Below are 18,663 nucleotides of genomic sequence, written 5' to 3' on the forward strand. Positions count from 1 at the left end.
CGTTTTCTTATTTTATTTTATTTATTTATTTTTTTAATGAACGTTTTCTTATTTTAGAGGGTATTCAACAAATATGAGCTCATTCTGGGAGAAGTAGTCTTAAATGGCTGTGTTTCTCCCACTTATTAAAATTTAGCACAATATGTATGAATTATAGTGGTACAAACAATCAGGGGTTCTTTTTTTCCCTCACCTTTTATTTATGAAATACTCAGTACTTAGAAAAAAATCTTTGTATAAATCATGGCACATCAAATCCTTATGGCCTTTATCTGAAAAATAGACAAACTGTATTGGAATTAAATTATATTTCATGCGCAGAGTATTTAGCACAATAATTGTTTAATAGGCTTGATAATGGGAAAATAATAAGTTTTTTTAATATACATTTCAGCTTCCTAGTGAATCTCCCCTTTTATCATTCCAGTCTCATAGCTGTTGACCTCAACACAGTCTAATGTGACATCTTCCTCATGTAGTCTTCCAACAGTTGGGGTTTAAATGTAACACAGAATTAAAGAGAAAAATTTCCATGGTCTGACAAATCAAAATTGCATCTCTTTTGTATAGTCAATTACAAATAAAATATCTCAGCACTTAAATTGGATGCTTTAGTTTAGATTTGATAACACTAATGGGTAGTAATCCTTTTCTGAGATTTCACAAGTAAAATGTTAAAATAGAAATGTAATGCAATCATGTATGCACCAGTTTTTCAGATAAGTAGAGATTTATCTTTAGGGATGTCACATTGTATACAGTCTTCTGTTGATATTTTTCTATTACAAAAAAAAAGTGCTTTCTTTTTTGAAGTTTTTCTTCCTCTCTTTGTAATTCAGGAAACACATTTGCATTTCTCTCAATTTCAGGGTCCAAAAGTGCTTTCTCTTTTGAAGTTTTTCTTCCTCTCTTTGTAATTCAGGAAACACATTTGCGTTTCTCTCAATTTCAGGGTCCTTGTTCTTATTCCTCTTGTTCTCCTCCTCCTCTCCTTCTGTCTCTCTGCTCCTCCTTCCTTTTCCCTACCTCTCTCTCCCCCCTTCCTCCTTGCCCTCAACCTCAACCTCCAGGCTTCCCTTCTGACCTCCCTCTCTCTAATAAATAGAGACAAATCTTTACATTCCTTTCACTTTTAGGGCAGTACCTCTTGAATGCAAAAACACTTAGAGGACTCTACTCGTAGTTTTCTCTTCTGCACTGTCTTCCGAAATCATTCATCCAAAGTCTTTACCTTGTTAACACTTACACCACTTGTGGTTGACTTTTTTTCCATAAAAATATTTGATTAGGTTTCAAAAAACATTTTGACAGAGAGTAGATGTTTATTATCTAAAAAAATACTAACTGCAATTTTCCTTTGTTCTTTAGTATTTGAAATATGTAATTGGTAAAAATTTAATTTTTACACAGTTCTTGGTTAATTATTATGCAACATGAGGAACAATTCCTAGGTTTGTTTTTAAGTATCTACTTATTACAGTGCAAAAATGCCACTTCTGTTTATATTAAGTTTAAATTTCATGATTTCTTTAGCCATATTTTTAGTAAAGTTTCTCCAAATTCTATATCCTAAGTTTAAGATATCCTAAGATTTTAAAAAGTATAACAGTGGTTGCAAAACAAAACAAAGAGGGCACGTTCTGCGTGGAGCACTGGGTGTTATACACAAACAATGAATCATGGAGCACTACATCTAAAACTGGTGATGTAGTGTATGGTGATTAACATAACAATAAAAAATTTTTAAAAATGAAATAGAAAATCACTTTTTCTAGTGTCGCTCTTAAATTATTACCAGTAGTCTGGAATCTGTACTCTCTTAATTCATTTTAATTGTGTTAGCATTCAGATACCTAGATAAATAAACAACTATTCTATGTACCTTGTGAATTTAGCCAGAAAAATAATATCAGGGAATTGAGTAGTAAATATTTTTGTAATCTTTTGTAATCAATGAATATTTCAATAAAATTAAATTTAAAGATATTCTGATTAAAGAGCCCCTGGGAGTCATTGATGTCTCCATTTGAGAGAAACAGTGGGTGGCTTTGTAGAGAAAGCACTTGGAGGAGCCCAAGATCAGAGTCTCTTTTGACTAGCTACATGATTATGAGCTACATGTTTCTCACCTTTGCAACTGATGGGCTACAACTGCACTATCAACTCTATGGAATGTTTGTAGTAATAAAATGACAAAATGAATGTAAAATGGATTTGTATATTGTCAAGCACTATGTCAATACAAATTGTTATCATTATTATCACTGTTCTTGTGTTTATACGTAATTGGTTATCTACCTCATAAAATATAAATTAGAGCAAAGTCATTAATTCATATTTGAATAACAAAAAGATTTCCAATTTTTTGGGAAGTATACTTTTAGAAAATAAGAGTTAAGGTATTGTATTTTCCAGCTTTTATGTCATTTCTTCTATGAGTTTTGAAGATGTTATCTAAATATCTTATTAAGGAGGACTATTAATAATCCTATTTTCTAATATTTCAGATTTAGTTCAATCATGAAAGAAAATGATAAATTGTAACTTAACCACCCATCTAGGAATCTAATTCAAAGACAAGATTCTTGTTATTTTTTTATTAAATAAAATTGGAAATAGTAAATAGGTTATACTTGAGCTTTATGTGACTTAGTAAATGTGTTTTCATTTCTTTTATTCTTTCTTTAAATAATGATTTCTCAAATTGTTGATAGATGGAATTAATATGAAGGCAGTATCCACACTGTTATTTTTTTTAATATTACATATTAGGTATTTTTTATAGCAAATTAGTTGAAAATATATGGCATCTTCTTTGAAACTCAGTTGGACATATCTAATCATATGAATTATATTGCCAATGTCTGTAATAAAACCCAATGATCCCTGTCAGACTCCAAGATAAATTTAAGGACTTATTTTCTGGGAAAAAGTCCAAACTCTGGGATAATGATTATCAAACTTTATTTTGTAAAAAAAAATTATATTCGTAGTCTAAAGCAGCGACGATTTCTGAACTCATTTTTAGGACTTGGAAATTGTGATTCAGCACGTTTGAGGTGAAGCCCAGAAATCTCTTTGAGAAATACTAGTCTAGAAAATTTTTCTACCAATCCATAATAATACAGAGAGAAAATCATATAAGTTATTTATTGGATTCATGTTTTATAAAGCATTATGAACAGTTGTGAAAACTTAATAAAGAATGGTATCTGTAAAATATTGAAAATCTACAAATTAAAATTTTTCATCTTATCAGTATTTTCCTAACTTCAATATCTGTGCTTAATATTGGGTCTAGAAATTAATCATTCAAATAATGAATACAACCGTTCCTATTTGAGATCTCCCGTTTGTCTGAAAGTGACTTTTACATTATTTACTATACTGTAAGATTCCACTATGAAATAAGTGATTCTTAAGCCAGTATCACTTTTTCCCATCGCTAATGACAAAACACTTTTTTCCCCATGTATTAGGGCTCACCAGGAGAACGTGGATCAGCAGGTACAGCTGGCCCAATTGGTTTGCCAGGGCGTCCAGGCCCCCAGGGTCCTCCTGGTCCAGCTGGAGAGAAAGGTGCTCCTGTAAGTAATTTCAAGGAGAAAATATATTATACTGCCACTCTGCACAAGTTATTACTTTTTATTCAAGGATATTAGTTCTTCGTACTCCACTGCCTTCTCTCTGCATATGTGCCTGGCATAGAAACACACTTCTTTTTATATTTATAATAGAGAAAATTTCAAATTCAATTAAATGAGATGACATTTTCCCACACTTTATGAAACTCTAAGACCTGTGAGGGAGTTGGATATTATTAATGTAAAAGGCTTCTGATTTTCCTCCTTTTAAAACATAAAATTGGAGTTTTGATTAAAACTATACTTTGCTGCTTTATATTAGGAAAGTGTGCACTTTTCACTCCTCTTGTATTACAACTTCATATCCAGTATTTCCAAAGTCTGTAAGTGAAACCCACAGAAAGTGGCTGCCCACCTCATGTAATTTGAGTTTTGATCTAAAGTGAATGAGATTGGAAATATCTAACCAATTATTTTATCTTATATTTATTGGATTTAATAACTTTATTTTTAAATGATTGTGGGCTATATTCTATTCATTAGGCTTATGTTTCTTTGTCAAGATTTCTTCTCGGTTTCTGTTTCTGCTTTTTATTTAATCATATTAATTTTCTTAAAAAATTCTCATTCTCCAAGATTAAAACACAAACTCATTCAATAAAGGTGGATAAAATGGTTGACCATAATACATAAAAATAGGAGTTCAGTACTTTTGTATATATTTAAGTCTTAATATATATAACCTAGTTTAAAACTAACTGATTTATTACTAAGACTTTAGTTTTAGCAAGTTGCTTTCATTGTCCATGCATTTTTCTCTCACTACTGTTTGTGATATTGTTTCCAAGTTAAAATGCTTGTTCTCTGTGATTTACTACCTTTCAGAAATATTAGAATGGGGTCATACCAACTGTAGATAGATTTTTTGGTGACAAAAATGAACTTTTATTTGCTGAGAAAATTTTTAAAGCAACATATTTCCAACTTAGTAAATATGTTGAAAATGTAGACATTGTTTTCTGAGATGTTAACAAGTACGAAAAAATCATTCTTGGCCCCCCCCCTTACAAACTGTGTAACTTCCTACGAACTTTTATAGTATGTTGTGCTTGAGAAAGGGATAGAAAAGACAGACTTAGGCCTTATCCTAGAAGTTCACTCAAAAATCCAGGGTACCCATGTCTTGGCACAACACAGTGAAGAATGCATACAGAATAAAAAGATATACATTTCTTCTTATGCAAATTGAAAATACACTAATAAGAGAAGTCAAGGATTTTGTGAAGATGATATGTTAAAATGCTGGGTTTTAAAGTGGTTAAATACCTTGGTTTTATGAAGAAAAAAAGGAAAATATTGAAGCAAAGATAAAAATATGGAAAAGTTCTGAAAGTAATAATAAGAGATTAGTTTTGTAAAATAGAGGAGACATTATTAACAGAAGGCCTTCCTTGTAAAAGCTGAGATCTGGGCTTGGGTTTCATTGGTGATTGATGATACAATGACTAAGAAGGGGAAAAAGATGCTCTGCCCTTTTGTCCTCTCTCAATTATTCCCACCACCAACAAAAATTCCAAGATGTTCATTCTATTTTCCTTTTGTTCAACAAATAGTTATTGAGAACAACTCAGTGCAGTGCACTGTATTAGTTAGTATTTTTGAAGAAGGTGTCTATTTAGGGATAGTAGTGTAAAATGGTTATACAAGTGTTACGGGAAAGTACCCATAGACCTCCATGCAGAGGTTTAGCAAAAACTGATGAAAATGTTGGCTAATATGTTAAGTGCGGTCTTTTACTTCTTCCTAAATCCAAATATAAATTTGGGATCTTAACTCCTCTGAGCAACTTGTGTTATAAAAATGTTATATAATTATTAGTAGGCTAAGGCTTGCATAAAAAAAAAAAAAAGATAAGATGGGGGGATCTGTCGAAGGCAAGTTCTTGGCTAACTTAACCACCAATCTACCTCCTTGGAAGGAAGAAAATGGAAAACAAGCGCCAGGAATATCCACATGACTTACTTAAGGCAATAACTGTGGCCTAATCTCTATCCCCAAATTAATCAGTGTCAGGATTGTAAATCTGAGAGCTACTTAGAGTAAGAGCCATGTTAGGAGGCATATTATTGAATTCCCATGTTATGCACTATTGAGGGAGGAGAATAAAGGTTTGGACTCTCCTTTAGGGGGAATCATAATCGTGGGAGTTTTGAAAGACTCAAGTAAGAGAGAGAGAGAGTAAAAGAGCCCATGACCAAGAAACAGACTTTTAACTACAGAGAACAAACTGATGGTCACCAGAGGGGAGGTGGGGGGCGGATGGGTTAAATAGGTGATGGGGATTAAGGAGGGCACTTGTCATGATGAGCACTGGGTGATGTATGGAAGTGTTGAATCACTATATTGTACACCTGAAACTAATATTACACTGTATGTTAACCAACTGGAATTTAAATAAAAACTCTAAAAAAAAAAAAAAAAGAGCCATGAGTGATAGAAAATATATCCAGGGCACACCATCATGTAGGCCTGAGAGTAAAGAGTCTCCTTGTTGAATATTGTAAAAGATCAGTAATACTCAAAGCCGTGTAAAAGCAAAAAGAGAGATGGGGACTTGGCCTGTTGGGCATTTGTGATCTCTGGGTAATTACAGTGGGATTCAAAAGAAGGCTGGTGATTAAAGGAATGGGATTGGTACAGGTCGAGCAACCCCAGTAAGCCATGTGGCTAAAAAATACGGGGGCAGTAGGTAGAAGTACAAGCAGAATTGAATGCACTTCCTCTTATTATGATGATACACATATATTTATTGCTTAACCAATATGAGAAAAGTATCAGTGAAGATTAAAGAAGTTAAGGGTGTCAGAGTAAACTAGAGCTGCCAGCTTCAGCCAATCAGAATTGGACTGGGAATTCGGGTCTATTATTTGTTTAGTTCCTGATTTTGGCTAAGTTATTAAACACCCCAATGCCTCTAAAAAGAAGATATCCATGATATTTTGTGAGGGTTAGATGAAATTATAGTCCTAAATTACTTTGTAGAATTGTGATAATAAGTCTTCACTGAACCATCATCAACATCATCTTGTGTGTGGACCAGAGTTGTCATTAAAAAGGATGGATTTTTAACCAGAAAATAGATGCATAAATTGGCTTTTGAATAAGGAGGGATGGATTTGGTGAATTATAATACAAGTTGAGGGTATAGGCTAAATACAAGATCATGCCAAGTCAAACATAGGACATGGCGATGAGTAGCTGCTTCTATCAAAATTTTAAGCTGAGATTCAGCTATTAACATTAGTGAAAGGGTAGAAGGGATGAAATAAAGACCGCTTAAGGAAAGATGGATGATGTTTCTGATAGTCCTGTAGATTGAAGGCCGAGAGATGCATACATAATGGAGGAAGAGTTTGTCATCTTGCAGAGTTGTAAATGAAGAATCTAAATTTAGTGTGGTGTAGAGCAGTTGGAAGATTTTTCCTGACTCCACGCAGAACAGAATCAGAAGAAATAAATAGCAGGTGGTTCTTGGCTAGAGATCATGTGTACTATAATGAAGGCAGATAAGAATTAATCTGTCTTATTTATGGATACTCTTGTATAAAACAATCGATTTTTGGAGTTTAGGCTCTAAAGGAAATCTAAATTTAAGGAAAAATATCTGAATCAGCTGATGTGTTTAAAATGATGAAATTCACTATGAATAACACAACACATCTTACAAGCATAAATAGGTGTGAGATATTGTAATATTTGATTTAAAGGTAATAAAAAGTCTCCAAGGTGACATCAAGGGTATGTCTTAAATGATAATTAGGGCTAGTTTTGAAAGACAAGAGCATATGGAATCTAGGAAATGAATAAATCAGAGTTCACAAGTTAACTTTGTTTTATAGATATGTTGCTATTTTTGTTGTCATTAATAATTCAACAAATATTCCCTAAGTGGCCACTCTGGGCCACAGGCCAAAGGGATGCAATGGATTACAAAAACAGACATAGTTTCTGCCCTCATACGATTTATTATCTGATGGGACAATTAGATAATAAGCAAAGAATCCCTAAGTACGTGTATAGTTACAAATCCTGGTTAGTGATATGAAAGGAATGTACTGGTATATGTCAGCTTGTAGCACAGGGAACTGAGCTGGAATCAGGTCTTTTCCTTGGACAGGACACCGATGATGGAGTGTAAAAGATGAAGAGGAATTGTCTAGGTGAAGGGTCCTCCTAGGCGTCTTCAGGCCAAGTAACCAGAGGGTCATGGAATCAGGTTTAACTGAAAAAAGGTCTAGAGGGGTTGGAATGCAGAGAGCAAGTGCAAGGGGAGGCTAGATGCCGCTGGGCAAGTAATAGGAGGCAGATAACGGTAGTCCAGACTAGCGGCGTGGTCTTTTTTTTAGGAATGGTAAACAAGTAATTTGAAGAATTTTGATAAGATGATCTGACTGTCTCTCTGATTACAGCATGGGGAATAGTTTGCAGGTAAGAATAGATGTGAGAAAGGAAAAAAGGTTATTTCAGTCGTTCAAAAGAAGGCTACTGGTATTTTGGGATAAGGTGTTAGTGGTGGAGATAAAGTGAAGTAACTATATTCAGGAGGTAAGACAGATAAAACTTAATCATTGTGAAGGGACAGGAAGTGGTAAGGGAAAGGGGTTGGGGAGCAGGGTAACGCAAAGGCAGGAACTAATGACTTGTGGATTCCCAAACCCTATAACAAGAGAAATGAGTCACTGAGAGCAAGCAGGTATGTATACGTTATGCAAAACTGAGGAAATCTTGACTTTTAGGAAATAATTTATTCTACACTCTGTAAGAACTCTTAATGGAAAATAATGTCATCATTATCAAGGCACTATTTTCTTTAATTACACAACAGAAGTAAATTTAAAAACGGGAAAATAATGCCATTGTCAAAAAATAAAGAAAACTAACAGCCTTGTCATTTTGAATCAGTAAAAGCAGCAATGCATTAAAATATAAAAATATAGGAAAATCCGTGACACATTTGTTAAAAAGAGAAAAAGCTGATGCATAAAGCATAAAGTTGGGGATATGAGCAAATGCATTTTATGATTTTTTTGGCCCAGCTATTTCAGTAACCTCACAACATCAAACATCTGACTTATCAATATATAATACTTGATTAGAAAATATGTGTTTGAAGGAAAAATTCTCAGTTGAGTCTTAATTACTTTCGTGGACCATAGCCTGAGATTTAGAAATTATTAACAAGGATGGTATTCTTAGTCAGGAAAGAATGTAGGGATCTTTGTGTCATCATTTGCTTCTTGAACATATTTTTTTCTTGGTAACATTAATTTCTCTCTCAAATATGGGACCCAGAGGCTGACTGTTGAAGTTGCACTTAAAAATTGTAATAAACAGTTAACTTACAGGTTTTTCAATACAGGGAGAAAAAGGTCCCCAAGGGCCCGCTGGGAGAGATGGAGTCCAAGGCCCTGTGGGTCTCCCAGGGCCTGCTGGGCCGGCGGGCTCCCCTGGAGAAGATGGGGACAAGGTTGGTATTCTTTACTCATGTTAGTACCTCCTGTGAAAATTTAATTTTTTTCAAGAAGCCTAGATATGTTTCTGAAGATTAGGTAACAAATCTTAAGATGGCTTTTTCGAAGTTTCATACATGGTTCATGCACTCAAAGATTTCAGTTTAGTGTGAGTAATATTATCTATCCACGAAATAGTATGTGGGATGTAAACAAAAAAAGAGAACACAAAAACAAAGGTAGGGGGGAAAATAGCAGATGCCAAAATTGCTTATTTATTTAAATATATAGCTTCTGAAATAAATGTGAAACTATTTAATTAGTTATTTGTATATACTTATGACTTGTGCCTTGGATATTGCAAAGGAAGACTTAAGAATGGGTCACATACCTGTTTGCTAATACTGTACTGAATACAGGGCTGTGTTGTTAAGTGTATGAATTTAATGTGTCTTCTAATATTATTGTGAAATGCTATAACACAATTTATGAACCAGTAATCTGATAATGTGCAACATTTTAGCATTTGGAAGACCAGAGGAAAAAAATTAAGTAATTTTTGATTAATGCGTAATTACATTCTTGTATGAATCAAAGTACTTCCATTAAGAGTTTATAGTGATGATATTTTAGACAAAATTGATTTTGTGAATTAAAAATCCAGTTGCAATATTCCTCAAAGTTCGGTTGACTTTTGGTTGTCAACACTAGAAAGAGAGAAGCAGAGAAAACCCATGATTTCACAATTTAAACAGTGACATTAAACACTAGCACATAATTACATTAAAGTCAAATTTAATAATGGGATGATAGTGATGACAATTGCAATGGTAGGCATGACATATTAGAAATAAACTTTAACTTAAATCTTTCCAATACAGGGTGAAATTGGTGAACCGGGACAGAAAGGCAGCAAGGGTGACAAAGGAGAAAATGTGAGTTTCCTAGTTCTTACTGAGGGACATTATTCATTCAATTTTTTTTTTGCTATTAACCGTGGATATTTTTCCATAGTACCAGCTACTTATAATATCCATACTATATTACCTCTTTGGCAACTATTCAGGTAAGATTCAGTCAATTCAAATTAAGCCTCTTTCTGATGTTATGTATTAAGATATGTAATAATTCCAACCCTGAAAGCCTCGCAATGAGACTAAGTCACCAGCAAGTTTACCCTCCATCTCTTTTTCATCATTAATTCATATATCCCTGTGGTTTAAAGAGAAATCATGTCTTAGTGTGGTTATAAAAAAGGATTTTGACCTGGTGGAAACTTGAAAGTGTCTCAGGTACCCCGAAGTTGTATGAACTGTGCTTTCGGAATCTTTGCTTTAAGTACTCTTTCCAACAGGTGGCAGTAATTACGAACAGTGATTGTTTTTCTTTAGTGCTCGGATCTTTTATAGTGACTGATCAGTTATTTATGTAAAAAAAAAGGGCAGTTAAGAAGAAATATTTATGCATGTAAGACTCATAAACATATTGAGATCTATTGCTCAAAAGAAGGAGTTCTGGTATACTTAATATATAAACTAAATTTGCATGTGTTTTCATATGAAGGAAATGCAGATTTTCATATATCACTACATTCTGTCTGTATAGAATCCCCCAATCCCAATATTCATTTAAAAGGTAGTGTTTAGACAAATCTTTTAAGTGCTCTGAATGATGCATATCTCATTAAAGAAATCTGGCATTTTGAAAAATTTCAAATATGAAACTTCAATGTCTTAGTATAAAAATCCATTTTTAAATATCCACATTACAGATGAGAGTGCTTTCAATAATAACTAGCAATTTAAAGCTGATTGCAAATACGCAAGTCTGAGTCTCAAGAAGTAAAACAAATCATGTTCACTGCACTAAATGCAAAAGGCTTCTTTTCTTTTCTATAGAAATGTAGAGATGCATAATGGATTTTGATGAACCAAATGTTCTGTGCTATTATAGCTGAGGCTCTTCTGTCTTCAGTTTCAAAATTACTGATTTTTATCTCACCCCAGGGTCCTCCTGGTCCCCCAGGTCTTCAAGGTCCCGTTGGTGCCCCTGGCATTGCTGTAAGTACTCTTCTTGTTCAGCAAATTTATGTCTTCACAGTTCCCTGATTAAATTTATGAACTGTCACGTAACCAGTTGATTTTGTGTGGTGATGAGTTTGTGCGTTTAACATTGAATCAAGTTTAAATTATCTAATATAATAACCAAGCTGATCTTTATAAACAAAAGATGTTGTGACTTCGTTTGAAAAAAAAATAATAACCAGTTGAAAGTACTTAATTTGTAGTAAATTCTGAACATCATTTCCCCCTAGTTAGACAGCTTTTACGTCACTTGGTATACATGAGAAAATCAAAATCAGCCATACGTCAGAAACAAAGAATGTAAACCACACAAACAATGGCGTCTTTATAGAAGATAATGGAAATTTAATCTTTTTACTTGGTTACTTGTAAATAGACCAGCTTTGATTAAATTAGAAATGGCTATATTTTTATGATGACTTGTATCAGAATCATGATGTTTTCAGTTTGTGATCATTTTCATTGCTCTACTCTAGGGAGGTGATGGTGAGCCAGGTCCCAGAGGTCAGCAGGGGATGTTTGGACAAAAAGGTGATGAGGGTGCCAGAGGTTTCCCAGGACCTCCTGGTCCCATAGGTCTTCAGGTAAGATGCTCTCTGCATTATGTACTCAGTCATGTCCACCTACTTCTCACACCAGCTTTTCTGGTGGACGTAAAACCAAGTAGCCTTCCTTGTTCTATGTAGGAACTTGGATACAATGTTTAGCCATAATGACCGTTTTACTTAAATGTTAGCCCCACCTTAGGTATCATACCTCCTTTCTTCATTCTCATTTTGTTTAAAAATGAACTACAACATTTTTTAAGGCTGATCTTTAAAAGTGAAAGGTTAGAAGGGTGCTTTTGCAGGTCTCATAGCAAAAAATGAGTACTTCAGATAGCTAGCAGCAATTAAAAGCATTTTGAGAAAGAGCAAACTTCAATCACCACTACCAACAGACACTGTCAAGAGCGAATTTTGAACAATAAGAGGTAAAATAAACAATTAACAATGAATCGATCATTTAAAATAACTTATTTTAAATTATGATTTGCATTTTATGAAGCATATTCAAGACAAGAAATTTGAAATTGCAAATCATTCAAATTTTCATTCAAATATGTCTTAAAACTGGACTCTTAAGCAACACTGTGCGTAGTAGACATCTCCTATTCTTAGTTGTTTTTCCACTCTTCCATGTGATGTTCACTGCTTCCTCCAAACTTTGGAAACATCTGGCTTTCTTCTTGCACAGGCTTATTCTATACCTACCTAGTGATCCTCTGGAAGATTATAAAGTTTTGTTTTAAATGATATTTGGGTACCATATGGGTATGAGCTATGCCACACTAGCAATTTTAGAAATGGTTAAATTAAATCATCTAGTTCACTGTCCTTAACCATTTGTGAAATTGTAGAAAAGTAAATAAAAGTTGAATTTATATAAATTTAATTTTTTATCTTTATTTTCATAAGTAAAGTCACAGAATACTGGTTTCTAATATTAAAAGCTTATTATATACATACTTATACAGATTATATTATAAATAACATAATTAATTATATTATCATAGTTACTATTGTTCTAATAGTCAATGGATGTCCCCCAGTGAACGTGATAATTGTAATTTTCCACTTTTATTTTAATGCCAAAATAATTCTTTTTAGACTTGGAAGTGCAAAAACTTCATGTTCATATTTGTGTTTACCTCTTTTATATTTATTAGACAAAAATAAATAAGCAATTATGATTACAAAATATGAGCATGTGTGAGAAACACACATATTTGAAAACAACAACAAGGCATTCAAAATCAGATTGCCAGTGGATATGTTACCATTCATTTTCTGCTTTCTCATTTCACTGATTACTCTGATTCTATAAGGTTGTAATTTAGGAGTTTAGTTCTCATGATTAAAGAAGATGCCTTGCAGCTTATATTTATAAAATATTAAATGAAAAATCACTTTCATTTCTACAATGTAAGGAATCTGCTCTTTGATGAGGGTGACTCAAGAAACTAGTTCACTACAAAATTGATTATATTTTCCCACAGCTACCTCTTTAAATCAGGAATCTGAAAAGATGCTAATGTAATTAACGTGTTCACAATTGCATCTGATTCCTTTAATAGAGTCTTCATAGCAGAATAGATACTGGCAATTATAATACATAAATAATAATAATCTAATATTCTGGTTAAGTGACTTGATTTTTCAATTTGGTGTTTATAATTTATCTGCATTTGAAGGAGACATATAGAACTATAGTTCTTGGATTAAATTCATTTTTTTTTATTTTATTACTTAAGTGGCAAATGATTTTAAATTTACAGACCTTTAAACAGAGTATCTCCATGCATAAATTATTCCTTAGGAGAAAGTTGGGGCATATGAAAACTGATTAACACTGTAATACCATTTAGCACATTTAGTTTCCAGCAACAAAAGAATTTGACTCATTATGTCTCTATTAATTTTCATGATAAGAACATTCTGTCTTAATCAGCTTAAACTATAACCAGACTTCATCAGAAAGAAAGAAAGATTTCAATGTTTTTCTATTGGGAGGTCTCTATTGAGCTAATATCAGGAATACTCATATGGGGGCACCTGGGTAGCTCAGTCGGTTAAGCATCTGCCTTCGGCTCAGGTCATGATCCCAGGGTCCTGGAATAGAGTCTCACATCGGGCTCCCTGCTAAGCAGCAAGCCTGCTTCTCCCTCTCCCTCTGCTGCTCCCCCCTGCTTGTTCATTCTCTCTCTCTCTCTCTCTTTGTCAAATAAATAAATAAAATCTTAAAAAAAAAAAAAAGGAATACTCATATGCATAAAAAGAAGCTGGCAATGCAGAACTGTTTTTGTTATAGAAATAAAAGAAAACTATGAATTCTACTATTTATATACTATTCAATTTGGGGATTCCAAATCAGATTTACTCTATGCTAAAAGGAGATGGAAAGGTAGACAAAAAAATAAGGAATGTGATTATTAATTTATGTAGTGTTTATGAGAACTTATAAACTTTAAGAACTTATAAATAACTTTAAACTGTAAGAACTTAGAAGAACTTAAGGGGCACCTGGCTGGCTCAGTCAGTTAAGCATCTGCCTTCAGCTCAGGTCATGATCTCAGGGTCCTGGGATTGAGCCCCCCATCAGGCTCCCTGCTCGGCAGGGAGCCTGCTTCTCCCTCTCCCTCTGCCTGCCGCTCCCCCTGCTTGTGCTCTCTCTCTCTCTGTCAAATAAATAAATAAAATCTTCAAAAAAAAGAACTTGTAAGAACTTAGAACTTACAAACTTTATAAGAACTTAAACTTATGTGTAAGTTGCAATACATGATACTTAACAAAATGGACTTAAAATGAAATATTAAATGTTAAAATCTACTTGCCTGTTCAAGAATTTAAGTTTGTGTGCTCTATAAATGAATTATAAGTTCTGAGGTTGTGCATCTTGGAATCTGAAATTTTAGCAATCTCTCCCAGCTAGTTTTTAGGCAGGCTAAAATCCAAACTACTGCCTGGCTGTGTCCTCCCAGGAACTTCTCTAGTGATTCTAGAAGCTACTATCAGATTATATTAACCAACTGGGAAGTATTTACAACTGACTATTTTCCTAGACCTCCTAGTGACATTTGAGGAGAAAAAAATGAAATCCTGGTGTATGTTGTCCATTATAAATCAGTAATGAAGATTTTGTCATAGAAATAAATATATGCCACATAAAAAAAAAGTTTACAAATATACTCAGTAAAGTACCTCTGAGAGGGTACCCAAACTGGGAGTCATGTGGAATTAGTAGGTCATAAAAACAGTTTAGTGGGTTATTACCAGGGTTTTAAAAAAATGAAATATAACAGGATAAGGTAAAACAATATAAATATCAAAGATCATCATCTGTGCATTAAAGGTATTATTTTTTGAAACTCATCTTTCAACCATTTCGCATGTGCACAGTTAGGGGGTAATAAGTGAAATGTGTTTATTGCTGTGGGTCATGGTCAAATAATTTGCAGCCACTGCAGTGAAGTGCCAAGTCAGTAATTTTACTAAAGTACCAGCACAGATTTAGAGCTTTTGTGCTGTGTATTTTTATTTCTTAAATAGATTATATCTGAAATGCTATTGTACAAATATTAAAAATAAAATATGTGTAGGGCGCCTGGGTGGCTCAGTCGGTTGAGCGACTGCCTTCGGCTCAGGTCATGATCCTGGAGTCCCAGGGTTGAGTCCCACATCCCGCATCGGGCTCCCTGCTCGGCAGGGAGTCCGCTTCTCCCTCTGACCCTCCCTCCTCTTGTGCTCTCTCACTCTCATTCTCTCTCTTTCATATAAATAAATTCTTAAAAAAAAAAATTTTTTTTTTAATTTAAAAAGATACACACTGGAGTACTTAAGCATAAAAAAAAGTTTGGGAGGGGCGCCTGGGTGGCTCAGCCGGTTAAGCAACTGCCTTTGGCTCAGGTCATGATCCTGGAGTCCCGGGATCGAGTCCTGCATCGGGCTCCCTGCTCGGCGGGGAGTCTGCTTCTCCCTCTGACCCTCCCCCCTCTCATGTGCTCTCTCTCATTCTCTCTCAAATAAATAAATAAAATCTTTAAAAAAAAAAGTATAAATACTTATTATCTGACCCATTGCAGAAAAAAATTGCTGATCCCAATGTAGGGGGAGGGGAATAGCTTCTCCAAAAGAAGGGTGCGATATACTGATCTGCCACCCTAAAAGAAATCTGTAGGCCATTCATTCCACAGGATATTAACAAATGATCCCATGTTCAATCTACTTGGGGAACAAGATAGCAAAATTTTAAAAGGACTTCTGTATTGCAAGACTTCTCATAGAATTTGATATGTTAGAAAACATTGTGAATTTTCAATAATCCTTTTTTTTTTTTTTTTTTTTTTTTTTTTTTTATGGGCGCCTGGGTGGCTCAGTTGGTTAAGTGACTGCCTTCGGCTCAGGTCATGATCCTGGAGTCCCAGGATCGAGTCCCGCATCGGGCTCCCTGCTCAGCAGGGAGTCTGCTTCTCCCTCTGACCCTCCTCCCTCTCATGCTCTCTGTATCTCATTCTCTCTGTCTCAAATAAATAAATAAAATCTTAAAAAAAAAAAAAAATAAATAAAAATAAAATATGTGTAGAGTGTATAAGGTATAAATAAATAATGGTATAATACTAAAACACTTAAAAATTAAAACAATTCATAATCTTACCATATTAAAAACTATTGCCACTTTCACTATTTCTGTCCAATAATTATCATACCTATTTTAAACACATATTTCACACATAAATTCATACTATGCATATTTACTTATATATATTTTATTACTTATATATGCTTAATATTTAGAGTATTAGTATCATATTCATAATCCTATAATATTCCCTTAGCTTATGTAACCAAATTGATTTAGCTATGTTTTCTATGATGAAAATTTTGGAATAATTGAGAATTTTAATTGTCATCACTCCTGTTAAAATAAACACTTTATTGCATGTAGTTTTCCTGTTGATTTATTTTCTTAGAATTCATTCATTCATCACTAATTCAACATTTTATTGAAATCCTAGTTTTTGCCTGATCCTCTGCTAACTGCTAGAGATAAAATATTGACACCTACTCTAAAGTAGCTTATGATTGTAAGTACATAAATAAGTGGCATCATTGTGTTTTTAGGTATACAATTCAAGTATGTGCAAAGTTATGTTGAGATATGAAAGAGGAAATATAAACAATTTTGCATGGAAGAGCTAGTTCAGAAGACCAACAGGAAGTAAAATAATTTCCCCATAAAGACATAGGTGAAATTTGAGTGTAACCTGCTCTGAGTTTATTCTGTAACACAGAGCCCTTCCTAAAGCAATGACACTACAACTGGATATAAAGGAAATGAATTTGAGAGAAAAAAGGAAGTACAATACACCAGGTTTTATGACCTTGTAGATTTCTAGGACTACAAGTCAAAGTAGATATTTATAACCCTGGAGATGTATTGGAATAACCCTGGAATATTTATTTTCTTTTTTTTTAAAAAGATTTATTTATTTGAGAGAGGAAGAGAGCAAGAGCAGCTGGGGGGGGTGCAGAGGAAGAATGAGAAGCAGACTCCTGGGCTAAGCAGGGAGCCCGTGGGGCTGGATCCCAGGACCCCGCGATCATGACCTGAGTGGAAATCAAGAGTCAGTCACCCAACCAATTGCACCACCAGGCGCCCCTGGAATATTTATTTTCAAAAGAGTTTTGTCAAATTGGTACATAAATATAAAAACCTCACTTGGATAGGGTATTCTAAAATAACTTGGGACAAGATTTTTCAGAAAATCCTTGCAATGGCAGTCATATATACTACTTATAAAAGATGGAACAAATGATTAAGTGTCCATGAATTCCCAGACTAAATTATGTATTTAGTGCTTGTAACAAAATCAAGCAGTATAATATTATAAAAAACATAAATTTTATTTGTAAATATAGGTATAAGATTTTATTATATGTAGTTAATACTTGCATTGTCAACATTTTAACAGATGACAGTTTCTGAATCTTAATTTTCTGTTTTTATTTGGTTTTATATCTAATTCTGGCTGTATACTAGAAATTGGCCTAAAGTCTCTTTTTAAATACATGAGTGACTTTTACTGTCTTCCTATTATATTTTCTTAGGGTCTGCCGGGCCCACCTGGTGAAAAAGGTGAAAATGGGGATGTTGGTCCCATGGTAAGTTTATATCTTTTAGGATATTATGGATATTGTGAATTTTCACATTATTGATATCTTTCTTCAGGTTTAGTAATAGGAACAAAGTAGTCCTAAAGGCCATGATTTTTCAGATCGATGCCTCCCCCTTCCTCCACCCAACATGTACCTGTGACCATTGGAGACTTTCAGCAAATATCTCTCTTTCTGTTTTCTTTCTCACTTTTAAGTAATATTTTATGTATACATGGCATTACTGGTTGATATGTTGTTATCTATATTTTTATTTCTAAGTGTGTGTATTATTGACATGTATATAAACTGCCAAACTTCAGTTATTTATTAGTTTTTAGCTACAGACTTTGAAGTGGACCAGGTAAAGAGTAGGTAATAGTCACCCATGATTTGGATAATTAGCAAATGTTAACACAGTATTAAATATTAATTGTACTTTGCAACAAATTCTTAATTTAATAAGGAATTCCATCCAAATTAGAATGTTATAACAAAATAATTTGCACTTACTGATTCTGGCTTTCTGCTATAAGTATAAATCTAACAGTTCACTGGAACTTTGAAATATATATATTTGTTTATTGAGCATTACCTTGGATAAGGAAACAATTATCCAAGGTAATTGAAATCTATAATGAAATATAATGAATATATTTCCTAATCATTCCTTCTTTTCAATAAACATTGCCCCCAATTCTTACTTCCTTCAGAATATATATTTTGATATTTTTACACTTGCATTTTAGATTTTATTTTCTTCAGATAAGAAATCATTCTTTTTATCACATTA

General features: G+C 33.6%; 1 protein-coding gene across 3 annotated transcripts in view; it reads left to right on the forward strand.

The window, feature by feature from the left end:
• COL11A1 (collagen type XI alpha 1 chain) overlaps window positions 1-18,663 on the forward strand; it is a 206,340-nt gene that overhangs the window by 151,738 nt on the left and 35,939 nt on the right. For all 3 annotated transcript variants that reach the window (XM_064588737.1, XM_064588736.1, XM_064588735.1), the window contains 6 exons: window positions 3,480-3,587; window positions 9,004-9,111; window positions 9,976-10,029; window positions 11,101-11,154; window positions 11,655-11,762; window positions 17,826-17,879. In XM_064588737.1, coding sequence (XP_064444807.1) covers window positions 3,480-3,587; window positions 9,004-9,111; window positions 9,976-10,029; window positions 11,101-11,154; window positions 11,655-11,762; window positions 17,826-17,879 — 486 coding nt within the window. The remainder of the gene's footprint in view (window positions 1-3,479; window positions 3,588-9,003; window positions 9,112-9,975; window positions 10,030-11,100; window positions 11,155-11,654; window positions 11,763-17,825; window positions 17,880-18,663) is intronic.

This window comes from Mirounga angustirostris, unplaced genomic scaffold (genome assembly GCF_029215605.1).
Source record: "Mirounga angustirostris isolate CCGP_5_RB_7025 unplaced genomic scaffold, mMirAng1.0.hap1 SCAF_4, whole genome shotgun sequence".
Lineage (NCBI taxonomy): Eukaryota > Metazoa > Chordata > Mammalia > Carnivora > Phocidae > Mirounga > Mirounga angustirostris.